Genomic DNA, 22,968 nt, shown 5'->3' on the forward strand with positions numbered 1-22,968 from the left:
ACATTTGGTATTGCCTGCCTGTACTTTAGCCTTGTTTACACTGCAGGCAAATGTGGCCCAGATCAGATTTTTTGGGGGTCAAGTGCCCATGTCAGACTTTCTAGAACAAGTGTGAACGCTCATATCTGGCCCATATCTGACTTTTTCAAGTCACATTTGAGCCACATTGGCTATGTTCACACTGCAGGTCTTAATGCTCAATTCCGATTTTTTGGTGTAATCCGATTTTGTTTGCGTGGTCGTTCACATTTCTAAATATATGTGACTTGTAGTGATCTCCTGTGTGAACCCGTTCATACAACTCAAGTGTCCCGGATGCGCAGTAGACGACGCAATGACGTCACATGTCGCGAGCGTGCTTATATTTGTGGAAGTAAATATGGATGGAAATGTTGGTCTGTATTTAGCGATTTTTAAGTTGTTTTCCAACCAGAGCCAGCATATTAACAATGCAGTATTTTTAAGAAAATCGAAAAGAAAGAGAGCCAGGTTTTTGGCCATGGCATCTTGTGGGGCAGTGGCAGCGCCGTCGGTACAGAAAAACGTGTGGGTTCGGAGTCGAAGCCAGCAGTGGTGGGATAGTGATGTGAGCGGCTTTAAGGATACGGACTTCATTCATAATTTTCAAATGACAAAGGCAACCTTTATGTGCATATGTGAGCGCCTAGCAGGACCCAGAATAGTGACGTTTGTCGAGTATCAATGATGTACAGGTCGGATGAATGCAGCCTGGCCGCACAGACACAGGTCACATTTGAAAAAATCGGATCTGTGTCGTTCAGACTGTCGTGAAAAGTTTGGATACAGGTCGCATACGGGCAAAAAAATCGGATTTGGGTCACTTCAAGCTGCAGTGTGATATGTGGCCCTGAATCCGACTCGTATCTGATCTTTTGGAATGTGACTCGAGTGGGAACGACCAAGGCGGATTAGGTGTGACTTTGATATCTCTTTCCGTCGCATTCGTCACAATTTTGCGCCATCCAGCATGAAACTGTAGCAGTTAGCAAAACAGATGGGGGACTAGAATAGAACTGCACAATGGAGATACAGCGAGACGTTAGAGCTCATTTATAAACAGAAATAAAACTTTAGTCAAGTCTAATTGAAAGTCTCATAGGAACTGCATGGATGTGGGGCGTAGTTTGTATTGTAAAATTCGTATACAACCATTCAAACAGAGGACTTTAAAATGCTATCAAGGTAACCGAGCATGTGATGATCTGCCCCTGCTTCAGTTTGATACACTAGATTACATCAAGTCCTCTGCCTGTGGAATTGAGAGGAGAGGCACTGACATATATGATTAAAAGTTGCCCTCGACATGATAAAGTTCTGAATAAACTCGGTCTCTGTGAAGTTGTTAACATCCCTGCTCCACCATTGCTGGCTGTGCCTCCACATCCAAACAGTTGTGCTGAACTGGCAGTCAGATCTACCTAAAACGGAACAATAAAGAGTTTCACTCCTTTTATTCACGTGTTTCCCACACAGCACCCGCTGACAATAAATAGCTTCTGTTGTTCACTTAAACCAGAACACCTATTTCTCCATGTTTACTGTTGTGCGCTTGAGGATGCTCGTATTGTTCTTATGCACATGCGCGTCAGTTTGGAGCCGCAACATTTTCAAAGTAATGTGAACGACCACACAAAAAAATCTGATTTCTGAAAAAATCGGATTTGAGCATTAAGACCTGCAGTGGGAACGTAGCCTTTGACTACAAACCTGGTCCTCAAACCATTTGCACAGCCTTTAGCACAGCTGCAGCACACGTTGATCTTGCGGGGGAGGGGTGTGAGCAGTGCATACATGAGCATGATTGACAAGTGATTGCTAAGACGTTCTTTCTGGCTCTGATTGGTTGTTTCTGACCGGGAGCAGTGTATTTCTGCCAATGGCAGTAAGACCACAGGAAGGAGCCAGAGGAGCCTGGTTTTTCACAAATAATCTGTCTCATACTGTCAGGACATAGTGACGCTTTTAACAAATATGTAAAAAATACATTTTTACAAAAGTTACCTACTGCAGCTTTAAGTAGGCGCCTACTTTTAGGACTATTTTCCCTTTTCAGCCTTGACTCATACTGGGCTCTGAAGGTCAGCTGTGGCACCAGGTATGGAGCCATGAGTAGCAGAAACATTAAATCTGTGTAGCTGACATGTTGGCCCAACACATTCGATAGATACAAAGCAATTCTTTGGAGGCCAAGTTGAGTCTTTGAAATTGTTCTCCAGAAATTATCCATTTTTACAGATTAAACTGGCACAACATATTCGTTGTCATCAAAGATGTCTTGTTCTGGAATTTGCTTGCACTTTGTGAGCATCAATGTTTAGGTAGGAGGCATGAATAGGTACGCGGTAGTACCGACAGAATTCGGTCGGTACCTATAAAAGTACTGAATTCGGTATCCATCTCTAGTTGCACATTTCCTTGTATTCCCTAAATTCTACCAACCTTTAGCTGTGTGGTAAATGATGCTTTAATAAGAATCTTAAACACTTTAATATCTCTGTAACTCACCAAAAACCAGGGAAGTGTAAGACCCTCCAACTGAGATAATCCACAGCTCTTTAGAAATAGAAAAAGTTTTAAACATCTTTATGTCCATAGCACATCAAGCATGAATAAATTTGATCACCTAAATATCTTATAGTTTTAGGTTAACAGATTAGTTTTTTTACCTACTTGCCATCACCCTAAAGCTGTACAAGGAGCTAAAGATTCTGAGATTTTAGTCACGACTTTGGCTAGGACACTCTAAAACATTTGTACTACTTCCAGTCAGAGTAAAGATGTTGGTAAAATTAATAGATTACTTTAAGTCTAAATCTGCTAGGGGTATGAATACGTTTGGGCCTAAATGCACATCTATTTTAACTGATCACAGTTGTGATCAGTTATTCTTTTGCAAACTTTCAATTGTGATATTCAAAACCCTATTAGTCAGTGTTTTGTTTCTGTAGACCACTCTACAGTTGACAGTTTTGACCTACAAATATTTAGGCATCCACACTGGTCGAACTCTGACCCATGTTGACTCTTTATTACCAAAGCTGAAACAGAATTTATGTTTCATAATTTCAGTTTTCATATGGGAGAAAATCCTTACATCGGGTTTCCTAGCTGCTCTGCACAAACCACAAACCACTGGAACAAACCACTGCATTTTACTTCATATCAAAATCTGGCTTCCCTGCTCTTTTTGTGCAAGGAGATTAACACTTTTACTCATTTTATTATGAAGCCATTTTACAAAAACTCCCTTTCCATGTACTAAACCTGCTTTCCAGAAATGGTAGGAACCGTTATGATTGTTCCCCATCATGGCTCACTCTGTGGGTTCCATTAAGGAATAGAGTCTGGAAAATATGCTTTGTCTTAGAACTTTGTCACATCAAACCTGGAATATGCTACAGCATAGCTTTAAATCCAGTCACCAGTTCCTCTGTTTAAACTTCAGTTGGCATTGAACTTTGGCTGATATCCTCATTGACCTATTTTGCACTTCTGTTTTAACTTTTTAATTATTTACTGTATTGTGTGGACCCTGGCACAAAAAGGTTCTTACACATTTTATTTTCTCTTGATTAAACAATAATTAAAAAAATATCTACAGACCAACAAACTCTACCAGGGCATTTAAGTATAAGGCAATAAGCATTAACTCTCCTCGTCTTAAACTAAAGAAAGCTGTGACAATAAACTTAGTTTTCAACACATTGTTTTTTTATTATTATCACATCTTGGTATTTAACCCTTAAAGATGAAGATTATGCATCTTTCACTCCCTTATCCAATTCTCTTCCTTGTGTTTGAACATGTTCCATCAGGGTCTTCCAAATGAGAGCTGGAGCATCAGTAAAATGAACCTTCACTATGAGCTGTGTGACACTTACCCCTCCATCCTGGTACTCCCCAACAACATGACAGAGGATAACATAACGCAGGTGGCGTCGTTCAGAGCCAAGTGCCGCCTACCGGTCAGTTATGTTCACAGATGCTTGTTCATTTTAACAGGACCTGAGACTGACCCCTGTAACAGCAGCTGAAAAAACCTGTTGCTTAAGAATAGTTGAAAATATATATATATTTTTTTTATGTTTTCAATGCATCAGACAGGATTTTAAAAGCAAGCGAATAAAAACTTTATTTTTTTGTGCACCAGATCAACAAAAGGCCAAAAACAAGGAAGTACTGTCAAAGAGGCATCATGACACTTACCAATACTAATCTTAATTTTTATTTGAACCTCTAAACTTCCTTCTGATCTATTTCTAAGAATCTTCTACACTGCCATAATTCAGTCTGTCCTGTCTTCGTTCATCTCAGTGTGGTTTGGTTCATCCACCAAACAGGACAGGTCCAGACTGCAATGAATAATCAGGTCTGCAGAGAGAATAATCAGAGCTGACCTTCCCTCCATCCAGGACTTATACAGGTCCTTCTCAAAATATTAGCATATTGTGATAAAGTTCATTATTTTCCATAATGTCATGATGAAAATTTAACATTCATATTTTTAGATTCACACTAACTGAAATATTTCAGGTCTTTTATTGTCTTAATACGGATGATTTTGGCATACAGTTCATGAAAACCCAAAATTCCTATCTCACAAAATTAGCATATTTCATCCGACCAATAAAAGAAAAGGGTTTTTAATACAAAAACGTCAACCTTCAAATAATCATGTACAGTTATGCACTCAATACTTGGTCGGGAATCCTTTTGCAGAAATGACTGCTTCAATGCGGCGTGGCATGGAGGCAATCAGCCTGTGGCACTGCTGAGGTCTTATGGAGGCCCAGGATGCTTCGATAGCGGCCTTTAGCTCATCCAGAGTGTTGGGTCTTGAGTCTCTCAACGTTCTTTTCACAATATCCCACAGATTCTCTATGGGGTTCAGGTCAGGAGAGTTGGCAGGCCAATTGAGCACAGTGATACCATGGTCAGTAAACCATTTACCAGTGGTTTTGGCACTGTGAGCAGGTGCCAGGTCATGCTGAAAAATAAAATCTTCATCTCCATAAAGCTTTTCAGCAGATGGAAGCATGAAGTGCTCCAAAATCTCCTGATAGCTAGCTGCATTGACCCTGCCCTTGATAAAACACAGTGGACCAACACCAGCAGCTGACACGGCACCCCAGACCATCACTGACTGTGGGTACTTGACACTGGACTTCTGGCATTTTGGCATTTCCTTCTCCCCAGTCTTCCTCCAGACTCTGGCACCTTGATTTCCGAATGACATGCAGAATTTGCTTTCATCCGAAAAAAGTACTTTGGACCACTGAGCAACAGTCCAGTGCTGCTCCTCTGTAGCCCAGGTCAGGCGTTCTGCCGCTGTTTCTGGTTCAAAAGTGGCTTGAACTGGGGAATGCGGCACCTGTAGCCCATTTCCTGCACACGCCTGTGCACGGTGGCTCTGGATGTTTCTACTCCAGACTCAGTCCACTGCTTCCGCAGGTCCTCCAAGGTCTGGAATCGGCCCTTCTCCACAATGTTCCTCAGGGTTCACCTCTTCTCGTTGTGCAGCGTTTTCTGTCACACTTTTTCCTTCCCACAGACTTCCCACTGAGGTGCCTTGATACAGCACTCTGGGAACAGCCTATTCGTTCAGAAATTTCTTTCTGTGTCTTACCCTCTTGCTTGAGGGTGTCAATAGTGGCCTTCTGGACAGCAGTCAGGTCGGCAGTCTTACCCATGATTGGGGTTTTGAGTGATGAACCAGGCTGGGAGTTTTAAAGGCCTCAGGAATCTTTTGCAGGTGTTTAGAGTTAACTCGTTGATTCAGATGATTAGGTTCATAGCTCGTTTAGAGACCCTTTTAATGATATGCTAATTTTGTGAGATAGGAATTTTGGGTTTTCATGAGCTGTATGCCAAAATCATCCGTATTAAGACAATAAAAGACCTGAAATATTTCAGTTAGTGTGCAATGAATCTAAAATATATGAATGTTAAATTTTCATCATGACATTATGGAAAATAATGAACTTTATCACAATATGCTAATATTCTGAGAAGGACCTGTACAGGTCTAGGGTCAGGAAAAGAGCTGCAAAAATCTCTGCAGACCCCACACACCCTGCACATAAACTGTTTAATCTTTTAACTTCAGGTGGCACTACAGAGCGCTGTCTGCTAAAACACACAGGGACAGTTTCTTCCCCCAGGCTGTTTCTCTGATGAACACTTGACATTCAGTTCTAGAAGAACACCAGACATACTTGGACTGGTCTCACGTTATATTCTGTTGTAAAGTCACTTGTGTATATATGCACATTTAAAAAGATATATTTTATTTCCATTATTATATATATAAATAATAAAAATCTTCACTGAGAGCAAAGTGTACTGGAAACAAATTCCTTGTTTTTGTGCACAAACTTGGCAATTAAGATGATTCTGATTATAGTTGATTGCATACAAAATATTTTTTCCTTCACTGCCTGACTTACAAATTTGACCACAATTATAAATATGCACATGCACAAATTACAATAGAAAACTGCAATTGCAGAAAATTAGATTCGGACACATATAAAATTAGCCATTAAAGTGAATCAGAAATTAGGATTGGGTTAGAAAAATGCCAATATTGTATTTAGTGCAACTAAAATCTAGTAGATTAACCAACCCTGATCCTAACAGGCTTTTTGCTTCAGGAGGCTGCCATCATCTGGGCGTACTGATATTTTGAGAATACAGATTGCAGTTTCCCCTACTATTATCCAATGGGGGCACTCTTACCACACCCCCCCAACAGGACTGCCCGCTCTGTCAAAAAATCACGAACTGTAGTAAACTATTAAACGTCCGTACAGTGCAGAGAAGAAGTATTTGATACACTGCTGATTTTCCAGGTTTTGCCACTTCCAAAGCATTTAGAAGTCTTTCATTTTTATCATAGGTTCTCTTCAACTGTGAGTGACGGAATCTAAAACAAAAATCCAGAAAAATCACATTAATTGGCATTTTATTGCATGACATAAGTATTTGATCACCTAATAACCAGTAAGAATCCCGGCTCTCACAGGCCTGTTAGTTCTTCTTTAAGAAGCCCTCCTGTTCTCCACTCATTACCTGTATTAACTGCACCTGTTTGAACTCATTATCTGTATAAAAGACACCTGTCCACACACTCAATCAAACAAACTCCAACCTCTCCTAAATGGCAGAGACCAGAGAGCTGTGTAAGAACATCAAGGATCCAAGATGGCGCCGCGGATGGTCGCCTCGGCGTGTTGGTGCGCATTGTTTTGTTTTGTTTTTTGTTTTAAAACGGTCTTCTGTGATGGTACCCGGAGCTCTCTCATCAGAGAAGAACTCATGAACATCAGGGCTACTACACCAGAGGAGTTATTTCCCACTTTTCTGCGAACTGCTCTGGAATTTTTGGACATTCTGGTCAAAGGTGCGCTCACCTTTGTTCACGCGGTGAAACGCCAGAAGAGAGGGAAACGGGCTGGGGTGCTGGTACGTCTTCGCCAGCGTGGACTACGAACACCGTTACCTGGAATATTTCTCTCTAACGTTCGCTCACTTCCCAACAAAATGGAGGAACTACAACTGCTGTTGGGGAAAAACAGGGACTTTTATTCATCGGCAGTTTTGTGCTTCACGGAGACGTGGCTGTGTGGATTAATACCGGACCCTGCGCTGCAGCTGGCAGGATTCCAGCTCTACAGAGCGGACAGAGACACGGAACTCTCCGGCAAAGCGAAAGGTGGAGGAATCTGTTTTTACCTCAACAGTGGTTGGTGCAACGACGTGACAGTGATTTAGCAGCACTGTTCTCCAGACCTGGAATCCTTCATCATAAACTGTAAGCCTTTCTATTCCCCCCGTGAGTTCGCTTCGTTCATCCTGGTCGGTGTTTACATCCCGCCGCAAGCTAACGTGCAAGTCGCACAGCGCATGCTCGCCGACCAGATACTGAGTATGGAGTGGACCAACCCGGACTCCTTAGTAATCGTCGTTGGCGACTTTAACAAAGGTAATCTCACCCACAAACTCCCCAAATATCGACAGTTTATAAAATGTCCGACCAGAGAGGACAACATTCTGGATCACTGTTACACCACCATCAGAGACGCTTATCACGCCGTCCCACGTGCTGCACTGGGCCAATCCGACCACATCATGGTCCACCTGATTCCTGCATACAGGCAGAAACTAAAGCTCTGCAAACCTGTTGTGAGGACGACAAGGAAGTGGAGCAGTGAGGCTGTGGAGAATCTCCAGGCGTGTTTAGGCTGTACAGACTGGGATGTGTTCAGGACTACTACCAACAGTCTGGACGAGTACACAGAGGCTGTGACTTCCTACATCAGCTTCTGTGAGGACAGCTGTGTACCATCATGCAGCAGGGTGAGTTACAACAACGACAAACCCTGGTTCACAGCTAAACTCAGAAGGTTAAGACTGGATAAGGAAGAGGCCTTCAGGAGTGGGGACAAAGACATATACAGAGAGGCAAAGTACAAGTTTGGCAAGGCAGTGAAAGAGGCCAAACGACTGTACTCTGAGAAGCTCCAAAACCAGTTCTCAGCCAACGACTCTGCGTCTGTCTGGAAAGGGCTCAAGCAAATCACCAACTACAAGCCGAAAGCCCCCCACTCCATCAACGACCGACGCCTCGCCAACGACCTGAACGAGTTCTACTGCCGCTTTGAAAGACAAAGGGACAGTCCTGCAACCATCCCCCACGACGCCCCCCAACAGCTGCAGCCACAATCTACCACCCCCACCTCCCCAGCCTCAAGAGGGGCCTTGGCACCTCCAACCCCCACCCTGAAGTTCCCCCCCACCAGCCCCCTACCCACGCCGAGGACGGCTCTTTCCATCCAGGAGAGGGACGTCAACAAACTCTTCAGGAGACAGAACCCCCGGAAAGCTGCTGGTCCGGATTCTGTCTCACCAGCCAGCCTGAAGCACTGCGCTGATCAGCTGTCTCCAGTCTTCACAGACATTTTTAACACCTCACTGGAGACATGTCATGTGCCAGCCTGCTTCAAGTCCTCCACCATCGTCCCTGTTCCCAAGAAGCCAAGGACCACAGGGCTTAATGACTTCAGACCCGTCGCCCTGACCTCTGTGGTGATGAAGTCCTTTGAGCGCCTTGTGCTCTCACACCTAAAAGACATCACCGACCCCCTCCTGGACCCCCTGCAGTTTGCCTACAGAGCCAACAGGTCTGTAGATGATGCAGTCAACCTAGCCCTTCACTTCATCCTCCGGCACCTGGACTCCACAGGAACCTATGCCAGGATCCTGTTTGTGGATTTCAGCTCTGCTTTCAACACCATCATCCCAGTTCTGCTACAGGAGAAGCTCTCCCAGCTGAGTGTGCCCGACTCCACCTGCAGGTGGATCACTGACTTCCTGTCTGACAGGAAGCAGCGCGTGAGGCTGGGGAAGCACGTCTCTGACTCCCTGACCATCAGCACCGGTTCCCCCCAAGGCTGTGTTCTCTCTCCTCTGCTCTTCTCCCTGTACACCAACAGCTGCAACTCCAGTCACCAGTCTGTCAAGCTTCTGAAGTTTGCGGACGACACCACCCTGATCGGACTCATCTCTGATGGTGACGAGTCCGCGTACAGATGGGAGGTGGACCATCTGTTGGACTGGTGCAGCCAGAACAACCTTGAGCTCAACGCTCTAAAGACAGTGGAGATGGTTGTGGACTTCAGGCAGAACCCAGCCCCACCTGCCCCCATCACCCTCTGTGACTCCACAATTGACACTGTGGAATCTTTCCGCTTCCTGGGAACCATCATCTCCCAGGATCTCAAGTGGGAGCCAAACATCAGCTCCCTCATCAAGAAAGCCCAGCAGGGGATGTTCTTCCTGCGGCAGCTGAAGAAATTCAACCTGCCAAAGACTATGATGGTGCACTTCTACACAGCCATCATTGAGTCCATCCTCACCTCCTCCATCACCATCTGGTACGCCGCTGCTACAGCCAAGGATAAGGGCAGGTTGCAGCGTGTCATTCGGTCTGCTGAGAAGGTGATTGGCTGCAGTCTACTGTCGCTCCAGGAACTGTACACCTCCAGGACCCTGAAGCGGGCAGGGAAGATTCTGGCTGATCCCTCCCACCCCGGTCACAGACTCTTTGAAACTCTCCCCTCTGGCAGGAGGCTACGGTCCATCCGGACCAAAACCTCACGCCACAAGAACAGTTTTTTCCCATCTGCCACCAGCCTGGTTAACAAAGCCCGGAAACCACCCTGACACTCTCCCTTTCACCCACACCCCCCTTTTTTTTGTTGACAGGACACCTCTAACTTGTAACTCTATGCGTTACATTAACGCTCAGCTTGGACTCCTGCTTTACTTGCACTGCCATACTTGCACAATGATCACCTGCACTGTTGTATTGCTCTTGCATCTTATACTGCTCTATATTTACTCTCACTCACTTAAAACTGTGCACATATATTTATATTATATTGTAGATATGTTTATACTGTTTAATTTGTATTGTATTGCACTGACTACGCCAAAACAAATTCCTTGTATGTCCAAAAACGTACTTGGCAATAAAGCTATTCTGATTCTGATTCTGATTCTGATAAAAAAGTAGATCTGCACAAGGCTGGGATGGGCTACAAGAAAATAGCCAAGCAGCTTGGTGAGAAGACAACAACTGTTGAAGTAATTATAAGAAAATGGAAGAAGGTCAAGATGATGGTCAATCTCCCTCAGTCTGGGTCTCCATGCAAGATCTCACCTCCTGGGGCATCAATGATCATGAGGAAGGTGAGGGATCAGCCCAGAACTACACAGCAGGACCATGTCAATGACCTGAAGAGAGCTGGGACCACAGTCTCAAAGAAGACCATTAGTAAGACATTACGCCACCATGGATTAAAATCCTGCAGCGCACTCAAGGTCCCCCTGATCAAGCCAGTGCATGTCCAGGCCCGAATGATGTTTGCCATGACCATATGGATGATCCAGAGGAGGAATGGGAGAAGGTCATGTGGTCTGATGAGACAAAAATAGAGCTTTTTCATCTGAACTCTACTAGCCGGAGGAAGGAGGAGGATGAGTACAATCCCAAGAACACCATCCCTACCGTGAAGCATTAAGGTGGAAACATAATTCTTTGGGGATGCTTTTCTGCAAAGGGGACAGGAAGACTGCAACGTATTGAGGGGAGGATGGATAGGGCCATGTATCTGGAGATCTTAGCCCACAACCTCCTTCCCTCAATAAGGGCATTGAAAATGGGTCATGGCTGAGTCTTCCAGCATGACAACAACCTGAAGCACCAAGCCAGGGCAACTAAGGAGTGGCTCCGTAAGAAGCATCTCAAGGTCCTGAAGTGGCCTAGCCAGTCAAAAATCTTTGGAGGGAGCTGAAAGTCCGTATTGCCCAGCGACAGCCCCGAAACCTGATCTGGAGAAGATCTGTATGGAGGAGTGGTCCAAAATCCCTGCTGCACTGTGTGGAAACCTAGTCAAGAACTGGAGGAAATGTCTGATATCCTCCGTAGATGCTGTCCAAATTGTCAATAAACACCACTTATCGTTTGTACCCAGAGGTTCTGAGTGATTTCTGCATGTGGGTCAGGAAGTTAAACATGGACATGATACAAGCTGCTTTCAGTGCCTTCCGGAAGGAAAACACTGAAAAGAACAATCTCATTAGTTTAAGCATCTTCAAAACTATTTGGATGAGATGCTTTGCTGGGTTTTTACCCACAAAGAGAACCACAGCACATAACAAAATCTATGTGCCATATCCAACCAGCATCTCTTAAACTTAAGCTGACTCCACATAATCTAAACCTCCGCTGAAAATACAAACCTAGTTTAAATAGAGCAAAGGTTTTAAACATGGCTGTTGTTTGTAAAGTTTGTAGAGTTACATACATGTTGTGGTATGTCCCAAAGCTGTAAAAATCACAGTCCAGCATTGGAGCTAGAATCAAATCAAGTTACATGTTTGATCCAGACAGGCTGACTTTGTGTTGAGTTTAACCCCTTTTTTTTCACTGGTCCTGATCAAGACCATTAATTAGTATCTGCATATGAAAGTATGCAGGGGACTGTAGTAAGTGAATTGAACTCTTCAAACCCCTTTCAATGCTATGCGTTTGTTGAACTCTGCTAACTGGTTGTGTTTGAGACCTTTCTACGTGTCTTCCTGCAGGTCTTGTCCTGGATCCACCCAGAGTCTCAGGCAACAATAGTGCGCTGCAGCCAGCCGTTAGTAGGACCTCTGGATCGCCGCTGTAAAGAGGACGAACGGTACCTCCAAATCATTATGGATGCCAATGCACAGTCCCACAAGCTCACCATCTTTGATGCTCGACAGAGCAGTGTTGCCCTCTCGAACAAGGTACAACACACAGACAGACACACACACTTATATAAAGATTTTTACATTCAATTTTGGGAAGGGACTAAATATTGCCTCTCTCTTTCCTAACTGTAAATGGTATATTACAAACTACATATTTACATACACTGTAAAAAAACATATTACTGTTTGCAAAATTAACTCAGGGACATAAAGCTTAATTCATGCAGACATGACATGGTCTGATAAAACTTAAATTGAAGTATTTAATGGTTATAATGGTTATTGTTACATTTGGAGAAAAAGAGAGAACCTTGCAAGTCTGAGGAAACTAGCAAACTGCAGAGTACCAGCTTAAAAGGTGTGTGTAGGAATCTTGAGGAAGGACAAAATGTTTGTTCCAAGTCAAAAAGCCTGAATGGCATTTCTACCAAAATATGTAGAACATGTATGTACATTTCTGAGTTTGAAGAAAAATCCCTAAATGATCGCAGTCATTATTCTGGCATTTAGCAAAACAGGAAAAGTCTGATTTAACATCAGACAAAAATAGGTGTCTATGTCTCTTTGTACAGTGCCTAATAAATGATAGGTTTCTTTGCTCTTTTCTGTCTCCAATGTGATTTCATCCATACTTTTACCAACAACATGAAGGCAAAAGAGGGAGGATATGAAAGTGAAAGTTTCTATTCCAACATTGAGCTTATTTTTCTGGAAATTCCTAACATCCATGTGATCCGGGAGTCTCTGAGGAAGTTAAGGGATGTGATATATCCTACTATTGATGACGCCCACTGGCATTCTGCCATTGACCAGACTCACTGGCTGGACAATATACGAGTAAGTCTCTTTAATAAACATGTACAAATATGAGTGTGCTATAGTCTAAAAAAGGAAATAACATTACGCCCTATGTAATATGTTCATATGTTAAAATAATATATTTTGGATCCTATACTTGTCACTGTAGCTGTTATTATCAGGAGCAGCAAAGATAGCTGATAAGCTGGAATCTGGAAAAACATCAGTAGTGGTTCACTGCAATGATGGCTGGGACAGAACCACCCAGCTCACTTCCCTCTCCATGCTGATGCTTGACAGCTACTACCGGACACTCCGAGGATTTCAGGTGACACTCATTCTAATTTACTAATACTATTTCAAAATGGATTTGATCTCAGACTCTCTCTGAAGTGTAAAACCCAAAACATCTCTTTAAGGAAAATGAAACACCAAGGCCCAAATCCACCCAGGTGTGCTAGTAGCTCAAGTTGTGACCCCTCTTTTGCTCCTATTATCCTATTATCATGTCTTTCTTTGTACTTACTAAGCAGATTGCTTTAATTATATACACATCCTTAAGGTGCTGCAGATGATAGAAAATTGCACCTGTTTTATTTTTCACGTGCCCTATCTTAGCATTTCTGGCATCCCGTTTGAAGAAGCTGGTTACCTACATGTCATAAAAGCCCTCGGCAGACAGACACCAGTCACCCCAACAGAGTACACACCTGACATGTATACAGATCGGCAGCGAATCACAGGAGTAGCAGCCCCAGGCCAGAGACACAGGTAGAGTCACACGGTAGTCAACCCCCCAAAGCAAATCTGCTGCCACACCCCCCAGTGCAGGTCAAGCCTGTAACCTGGCTCCCTGGCAGCCAGGTGCCCACACAGGCCCACGGCAGCACATAATACAGTAAATAATGTAATAACTGTCAACAAAAAAGTTAGAAAAAAAAACTCACCCAGCTTCCTGTCGGGCATACCAGTATCAGGTAACGTCCGACCACATCCCCCTTGCAATTACTTGAGGTGTAGGACAAATCTGAACACCTATGCCACCTTAACAAATAAACTACATAAGCATTCACTGTGGCTCCTACATATAAGCTACTGAATTATGCTGAAAACGTATGAGATTGCATAAATATTATATGTAGTCTAGACAAATATATACTGTATTCATTTGTGAATCATTCAACTAACAATGCTGCTTCAGGGGTCCTGTATGAGCTTTGGTCCTGCAAGCAACCTACTCAACATGACAGAAGACTCCAGCCATTTGGACCAAGTAGTCAGGAAATCTGATGAACTGCTCCAGTGGATCCTGCAGCTGGAAGAGACTAAAAACATATATTGTCAAAATGTCCCTATTCCCACTAGTTATAACAGATAAACAGTAGCAATTACATGGCATCCAGAGCTTTTTCTGGTGTTGCTTCAAACTTCAAATGTTGCTGTAAATAACGAACTGCTCGACATTTGCAAGGATTTATTTTAGTCCAGCTCTGAACGAGTCTCTCTACTCGGCATGTGACAATATGCCAGTGGTTATCAGAGCCATTGAGCACTGCCATTTCAGGCAGTCTATCAGCAGGTAAATCTGCAAGAGTCAAGCCTCTCTTCTGCATATCTCTCTGAATGTGATCACCAGGAACCTTTGTTACTACTGTGCACACTTGGGGAGTAATGACTGCTTCTATGGCAGCACTCTGCTGATTGTCCAGAACATTCTCCAGGAAGAGCCTCACCACGTTGCTCTAATGTTGGTGAAGAGTAGCCAAAAGTGTAGTGGTCCTAAGACATGTCATTTCAATATGATGAAATTACCTGTCATTGAACAAATGATAAGGGATGATAAGGAGAATCGACTTTATATGTGTCAATGTTAGGCTGAAATCACGGAAATGATTGGCAAAAATAGCACAGCTAGCATAAAAGTAAAATCTGAAAATAAGAATTCAGTTCAATTCAGTTTTATTTATATACCGCCATTCACAACACATGTCGTCTCAAGGCACTTCACAAAATCAATTCAATCGAATCATACAGATTTCAAGTCAGGTACATACATTCAAATTAATCCTAACCAATGAACAGTGCAGTCAGATTCAGTTATTTATTCAAATTGGTTAAAAAGTTTCTTTGTCAAAGGAAACCCAGGAGATTGCATCCAGTCAGTGACTTGCAGCATTCCCTCCTCCTGGATGAGAATGTAGAGACAGTGGACAATCACTGGTGTTGACTTTGCAGCAATCCCTCATACTGAGCATGCATGTAGCGACAGTGGAGAGGAAAAACTCCCTTTTAACAGGAAGAAACCTCCAGCAGAACCAGGCTCAGTGTGAGCGGCCATCTGCCACGTCCGACTGGGGGTTTGAGAGAACAAAGCAGAGACACAAAAAGAACACATACGCACTGATCCAGGAGTCCTTTCTATGGGAAGGAAAAGTAAATGTTAATGGATGTCGCTCCTTTAGTGGCTTCATCTAGGAAGAAAAACAGAAACTCTGAGCCAGTTTTCAAGTTTGGAGTATGAGAGAGAGCACATACAGTTAGTCACAGCAAAAGCTCAGTCAGTAGCTATGTCTAGGAGAGAGAAAGGATTAAACACTAAAAGGGCCAAGTGGATCATCGGTAGAAGGTGAGCATTAAGTTGTTGGCAGCAGAAGCTTGGACGATGCCACAGGTATGTCACAGGTAGACACAGAGTCAGGGCAGGTATAGCTTCTAGGAAGAGAAAAGAGAGAGAACATAAAGTTAAAAGCTGGAATACACTCACCGGCCACTTTATTAGGTACACCTGTCCAACTGCTCGTTAATGCAAATTTCTAATCAGCCAATCACAGAGCAGCAACTCATTTAGGCATGTAGACATGGTTAAGATGATCTGCTGCAGTTCAATCCGAGCATCAGAATGGGGAAGAAAGGTGATTTAAGTGACTTTGAACGTGGCATGGTCGTTGGTGCCAGACAGGCTGGTTTGAGTATTTCAGAAACTTCTGATCTACTGGGATTTTCACGCACTACCATCTCTAGGGTTTACAGAGAATGGTCCGAAAAAGAGAAAATATCCAGTGAGTGGCAGTTCTGTGAGCACAAATGCCTTGATGCCAGAGGTCAGAGGAGAATGGCCAGACTGTTTCGAGCTGATAAAAAGGCAACAGTAACTCAAATAACCACTCGTTACGACCAAGGTTTGCAGAAGAGCATCTCTGAATGCACAACACGTCGACCCTTGAGGCGGATGGGCTACAGCAGCAGAAGACCACACCGGGTGCCACTCCTGTCAGCTAAGAACAGGAAACTGAGGCTACAATTCGCACAGGCTAACCAAAATTGGACAATAGAAGATTGGAAAAACGTTGCCTGGTCTGATGAGTCTCGATTTCTGCTGCGACATTTGGATGGTAGGGCGTCAACAACATGGATCCATCCTGCGTTGTATCAATGGTTCAGGCTGGTGGTGGTGGTGTAATGATGTGGGGGATATTTTCTTGGCACACTTTGGGCCCCTTAGTACCATTTGAGCATCGTGTCAACGCCACACCCTACCTGAGTATTGTTGCTGACAATGTCCATCCCTTTATGACCACAGTGTACCCATCTTCTGATGGTTACTTCCAGCAGGGTAACGCGCCATGTCATAAAGCACGAATCATCTCAGACTGGTTTCTTGAACATGATAATGAGTTCACTGTACTCAAATGGCCTCCACAGTCACCAGATCTCAATCCAATAGAGCACCTTTGGGATGTGGTGGAACGGGAGATTCGCATCATGGATGTGCAGTCGACAAATCTGCAGCATCTGTGTGATGCTATCATGTCAATATGGACCAAACTCTCTGAGGAATGTTTCCAGTACCTTGTTGAATCTGTACCACAAAGGATTAAGGCAGTTCTGAAGGCAAAAGGGGGTCCAACCCGGTAATAGCAGGGTGTACCTAATAAAGTGGCTGGTGAGTGTAACAGCAAATAATGCAAAATTGGAGAGGCCAGGTGTAGCTTCTAGGAAGAAAAAAGAGAGAGAACATAATGTTAAAAGCTGAAATAACAGCAAATTGCAAAATTAGAGAGTAGTGTGAGAATGTAGCAGAGAGAGTGAAAGTGGTCATTATGTCCTCCAGCAGCCTAAGCCTATAGCAGCATAACTACAGAAAAAGCTCAGGATAACCTAAGCCACTCTAACTATAAGCTTTATCAAAAAGGAAAGTTTTAAGTCTAGCCTTAAAAGTAGACAGGGTGTCTGCCTCACGGACTAAAACTGGGAGCTGGTTCCACAGGAGAGGAGCCTGATAACTAAAGGATCTGCCTCCCATTCTACTTCTAGAGACTCTAGGAACCACCAGTAAACCTGCAGTCTGAGAACGAAGTGCTCTGTTAGGAACATATGGAACCATCAGATCTCTGATGTATGATGGAACTAGATCATTAAGAGCTTTATATGTGAGGAGGAGAATTTTAAATTCTATTCTGGATTCAACAGGGAGGCAATGAATAAAAAGCTGAAATAAGTTAATTATATTTTTTATTAATGTTCATCTGTACAATAGAGGTTTTGCATCTTAGGCTGTTTTTACACTTGTCACTTTTAGTCTGATTTAAAACGATCCGGACCTTTTGTGCAGATGTGAATATACTCAAGCGAACCCTGGTCCGGACCAAACAATCAGACCGAGACCCACTTTTTGAGTTGATCTTGGTCCTCTTCTAAACGGACTCAGGTGTGGTGAATATGAACCAGCCCCGATCCGACCCAACTACAGAAAACATACGTCTCTTTGGTGGTTGTACTGAAGTCATACCTGATCAGCTGTATGTTGCTTAGCAACGCTGCTACCGGCATGTTGTGGGACAGGGCACAAGAGCACGTCGTCTCCTTCAGCTTGCAGCACACATTCGCTGTCCATCGCAAAACCTGCGTTAAATTAGGTTCAGTCGCGCAGGACCCCGCTTACACTTTCAGGTGAGCCTGAAAAAGTGTTGTAGGCGTTTATATTTGACGCTGATGTTGCTGCAGTATTTTTCGGAAACATGGGGCAGTAGAGAGAAGAAGTGCTTAAAATGGAAAGTGTGCACTTTCAGAAACATTTCTTATCAACGTGATTCTGTTTCTTGCAAAGTGTCATATTCATAAGAGTAAAACAATGAAGAGGAAAATGCTTTTTGACATATTTGTAAAGGATCATAAACTACCTAAATACAATTTCAGACTCTTAACACAATAAAAGCTATAAAAACTTTAAACTATTAATGCATACAATCTAACTTTGTCTCTCGCATTTCTCTTGCCTTCTTTTGTTTGTTTTTCTTTTGTGTTAATATCTTCTTTCTGTCCATTTAGAAGTGATTTATTTGTGCGTGAAAAGTTTGCACCTTCAACTTTGTTCTTTCTGAATGGAGCGCAGCACGTGTACAAAACTTCGGAGGTGCACCAGGTGCCTTGAAGGCGCGCGGGGCCCTCGCGTCCTGTTCAATGCATCCAGTATAAACCTAGAATGAGCTGCTCTTGACACTCACAATGATTTTGCAGCTGTAATGACTGCTAAACATGCAGAGCAGAAATCCAGCAAGTGTTACTTCCATGATAGTTTCCCTCCATTTCTGCGTCTGTCACGCCACATTGTGGCTTTGTTTACAAGTTAGTTCACTTGGAAAAATGCTATGTGATAGCAAACCACACCAAACGAAAAAAAATAAAGCCTGCTTTTGGTCCAGACCAAACAAGCGGACCAGAGGACTTTCCTGGTGTGCTTACATCCATGAACTCACTCTGTGTGTTCTGTCATAGCATCAATGTGATTTTTTTCACAACCACATCATAAACCTTTGTTTCTACATACTTAGTGTCTAGTGTAGAAGTAAGAAAGGAAGACAAGGGACACTAATCAAATAAAGACCAGCCTTTTAGAATTGCCAGTGCTAGAGTTTGATTAGTTTTTATCTCTGCAATAATATGCAGTTAATAGTGTAATGTACATTACAATATTTAGTTTAATGTTTATTTTTGTTTGTTCAGGTTCTGCTGGAAAAGGAGTGGATTAGCTTCGGACACAAGTTTGCTTCTGTAAGACTTATTTATCCTCATGAACCTTTTTGCTATACATCTACACTATACTGTATATTCATTGTTTCATGTCTCTCTATTCCACAGCGTGTTGGACATGGTGATGAAAGCCATGCTAACTCAGAACGCTCCCCTCTGTTTGTCCAGTTTATTGACTGTGTTTGGCAGATGACCCGACAGGTAAGAGTGTTTTACATAGAACCTCTAAATGAAATTTCAAAAGTAGACTAAAGGTACTGGCATGTAAAGCTATCGCTCACAATCATTTTCCTGTCTTTATTGTAGTTCCCTGCTGCCTTTGAATTTAATGAGTTGTTCCTCGTCACCGTCCTGGACCACCTATACAGCTGCCTCTTTGGCACGTTCCTCTGTAACAGCGAGCAGGAGAGGGTAGCCAAGGTGCGAACATGGTGAACATTGTCATGGACACTAAATATTCCAACGTGGAATCCTTCCCATCCAATGGAGCAGAACAAAGCCAGAGTGCATTATGGTAGTGAACACAAAGCTAAGGCAGCATTACAACCAGATCAGTCAGGCTGAGGACTACTGCCCAATGTTTGCACAATGACTGAATTTCTCAACATTCTAATTGTGTCAAGCATGTCAACATATTGATTTCTGTTGGAGTGCCTTCACTTTAATCAGTAGATTTTGTTCTTAATGGCCAAAAATACAACTTCATTAGACGTTTTAGCAGGAATTGTTCTTCTGTCTTATCTAGGAGGTTCAAACCAAGACAGTGTCCCTGTGGTCCTACATCAACAGGTAAGATCCTGACCACTGAGGTATGACTGCAGATAGCTAACAACCAAAAATGTACCTGGTGTCTGTCTGATGTCTTCCACCAGCCAACCCAACGATTTCACCAACGCCTTCTATGTGGACTATGAGAACCATGTCCTCTATCCATTGCTTTCGTCCAGACACCTCGAGCTGTGGACCAGCTACTACGCCCGCTGGAACCCATGCATGAGACCCCAGGTAGTATGGCTATTTGCCTCATTTTAGCAGATTTTCAATGAAAATTTATACAATTTCTGTGTAAAACTTAAAAGTAATTTTTAAATATAAATAATACATTTAAATATAAATTTTAATATATTGTTATCAGAATAAAATCAAACCTGGATTCTTCTGATGATGAGATATTTACTTAGGACACACTTTTTAAAAGAATGATTATGATGCAAAGTCTCTGCTGCCAGTTAATTTAGTCAGTGTGCTTTGGGCCAATTTGTCATTGTTAGCACTTCTACAGACCTTTGGGGGCTACAAACGTGCCCACATAGACCAGAGACACAAGATACTAGATCTGAAATGTAAAACTTGCTTTTTACTTTATACAAATAAGATAAAAATGAAGATCAGGTTTATAGTTAATAGGAATCTATTGATGTGTCTCATCGAAGCCAGTAGCTGAAAAAAGCTTATAAAACTGATAACGGAGGTTGGCTGTGTTCTCAGGACGGCTCTTGAACCTCTGAAGATGATTGTGAAAACCAGGATGCTTCATAAAATTAAGAACATAATGGAATACTTTCAGCATTCTCTTCAAAATCTTTAATACAATAACTGCATATTCAGAGGGAGGCTTCATTGAATCCATTGAAATGCATTCGTCTAAATTAGATCTTGACTCAGATTTGGTGTTATCGTGCATGGTTTTTAAACGTGTCTATAAGATACATATGGATAGACAGGTGCTGCTGCACGGATGACTGTTGAATATACGGCAAGCGGAAAAATGCTTTGAACATGCAAAAAAAAAAAAAGACCTGTTATTTTAATTATTTCCATACGCTTTATTGAAATTAAATTCATACAGGATGTCAGTAACAACCCAAGTAATCCACATATGCAAAAGTATCTACACAAATATGCTTAAATAGACAGTTGTATTAACCCCTGGCATAACCTTAACTTGACTGCATTGTATAGGTGTAAAAGTACACAAAAATCATGGTTCAGTACTTATTCATATTTTAAAGTCATGGTTTGGTTTAATCAAGAACTTTAATTTGGTTAGCAGCAAACAGAGTCGGTTTCAATTTCTGAAATTCATTTGAACTTATTATGTTCTAAAACTTAAAAAAGTGGAAAATATAGAACTGAGTGGTAATTTGGTTGGAGTTTTTTCAGTGAAAAAGTAGTATAACCAGGCATTGCTAATGCCTGAAAGGATAGATTATACAACAATATAACCACCTGAAAGCGGTCATTGTAATTGTTTAGACATTTTTAGATAAGACTGTGCCCATATTTTAAAATAAAGCATAAAGCATGAGACAGAAACCCTAATTATTGCTCCTGAGAACAGAATAACTGAAATAAAGTTTTAGCCCTAACTTTTAGATCCCTGTGTGGTCAAGCCCATATCTCTGACTTTCTAGAACCCTACACCCCTCCCCCATGCCTCAATCTATCTCTGACTTTCTAGAACCCTACACCCCTCCCCCATGCCTCAATCTATCTCTGACTTTCTAGAACCCTACACCCCTCCCCCATGCCTCAATCTATCTCTGACTTTCTAGAACCCTACACCCCTCCCCCATGCCTCAATCTTCTAGTCAAAGGCTAATTTTGGCCCCACAAACATATTTTAAGAACAGACGAGATATGTTGTTTAAAGCTGGGACCCCATATTGCGGAATGCGTTGCCTCCATCTTTGCCCTGTCTAGATGCTGTTGATTCTTTTAAAAAGCAGTTCAAGGCTCATTTATTTAGACCGGCTTTTAACTAGTTTTATGCTGTATGATGTTACATATAGGCTGTTTTTATCCTTTATCTGTTTATCATCTGTGTTTTTTTATACTTGTATTTATTGTAAAGCACTTCAGGGTTTTTGGAAAGTTTACTTCCTTTCTTATATGTTGAAATCACTTTGGAGTTGTTTTGATATTTCGAAAACCTAGTGTACCAGCTGTACCTGAATGCAGCTGTTAGGAATTTACCCTCTCATCGACAGATTCCTCTGACTTGCATCTAACACGGTGTTTGGGCTGATTGGATGCTGCAGATAGCTATTTGCTGTTGACAGATGCCAACACTGACATAAAGTTTTGTTTTGGTCCGCCTTTCTTTCTGCACTGTAGCATAGCATAAGAAACCTTAAAGTTCCTACATAGCAGAGTTTAGTGATAGCTGGGTCAGCTGCTATGCCACGCGCTGCGACCCCCAAATTGTTTAAAGACAGATATCTGGGTGTCAGAATTTAATAACTTCTGAGTCTTGTACAAAGTTACATCTTTGTAATTGTACAAAGTAATTCAAGTACCAATCAGACATCCTGTCTATGTCTATTGAGGCAACTGTGGCTCAGTAGGAAGAGTAGTTGTCTTGCAATCGGAAGGTTGTGGGTTTGATTCCAGCTTCCTCCTGCTGTATGTCAATGTGCCCCTGGGCAAGGCACTTAACCTCAAGTTGCCTACCGATCGGTGTATGAATGTGTGAGCGTTAGTGAGTGTGATTGGATGAATGTGGCTCTAGTGTAAAGCGCTTTGAGCGGTCTGTATGACTGGATAGGCGCTATATAAATTCAGTCCATTTATTTACCATGTAATTCAGAAAAGTGCCCCAGACTTGGTAAAACATATCCTCTCTTCCCATAAGGTCACTTATTTGCATCATTAGTTCAATCCATTCCTTCAAATAGGAAAAACTAGACCACTGCCAGTGTTTCAGGATCACTCTGGATTCTGTCGTAGCCGCGAAGCAAACCAGTATCATCTGTTTGTTAGTTAGAGTGACCTAATTTACTGGGAGAGCCAAGATACATACAACAGGAGTCTTAA

General features: G+C 42.6%; 1 protein-coding gene across 2 annotated transcripts in view; it reads left to right on the forward strand.

Annotated features, from left to right (window-relative positions):
- The window catches only part of mtmr1a (myotubularin related protein 1a), a 51,000-nt gene that overhangs the window by 23,608 nt on the left and 4,424 nt on the right, over positions 1-22,968 (forward strand). For both annotated transcript variants that reach the window (XM_047386534.1, XM_047386535.1), the window contains 9 exons: positions 3,837-3,986; positions 12,172-12,360; positions 12,976-13,161; positions 13,292-13,450; positions 19,126-19,173; positions 19,261-19,353; positions 19,459-19,572; positions 19,898-19,941; positions 20,025-20,157. In XM_047386534.1, coding sequence (XP_047242490.1) covers positions 3,837-3,986; positions 12,172-12,360; positions 12,976-13,161; positions 13,292-13,450; positions 19,126-19,173; positions 19,261-19,353; positions 19,459-19,572; positions 19,898-19,941; positions 20,025-20,157 — 1,116 coding nt within the window. The remainder of the gene's footprint in view (positions 1-3,836; positions 3,987-12,171; positions 12,361-12,975; positions 13,162-13,291; positions 13,451-19,125; positions 19,174-19,260; positions 19,354-19,458; positions 19,573-19,897; positions 19,942-20,024; positions 20,158-22,968) is intronic.

This window comes from Girardinichthys multiradiatus, chromosome 14 (genome assembly GCF_021462225.1).
Source record: "Girardinichthys multiradiatus isolate DD_20200921_A chromosome 14, DD_fGirMul_XY1, whole genome shotgun sequence".
NCBI classification, from domain to species: domain Eukaryota; kingdom Metazoa; phylum Chordata; class Actinopteri; order Cyprinodontiformes; family Goodeidae; genus Girardinichthys; species Girardinichthys multiradiatus.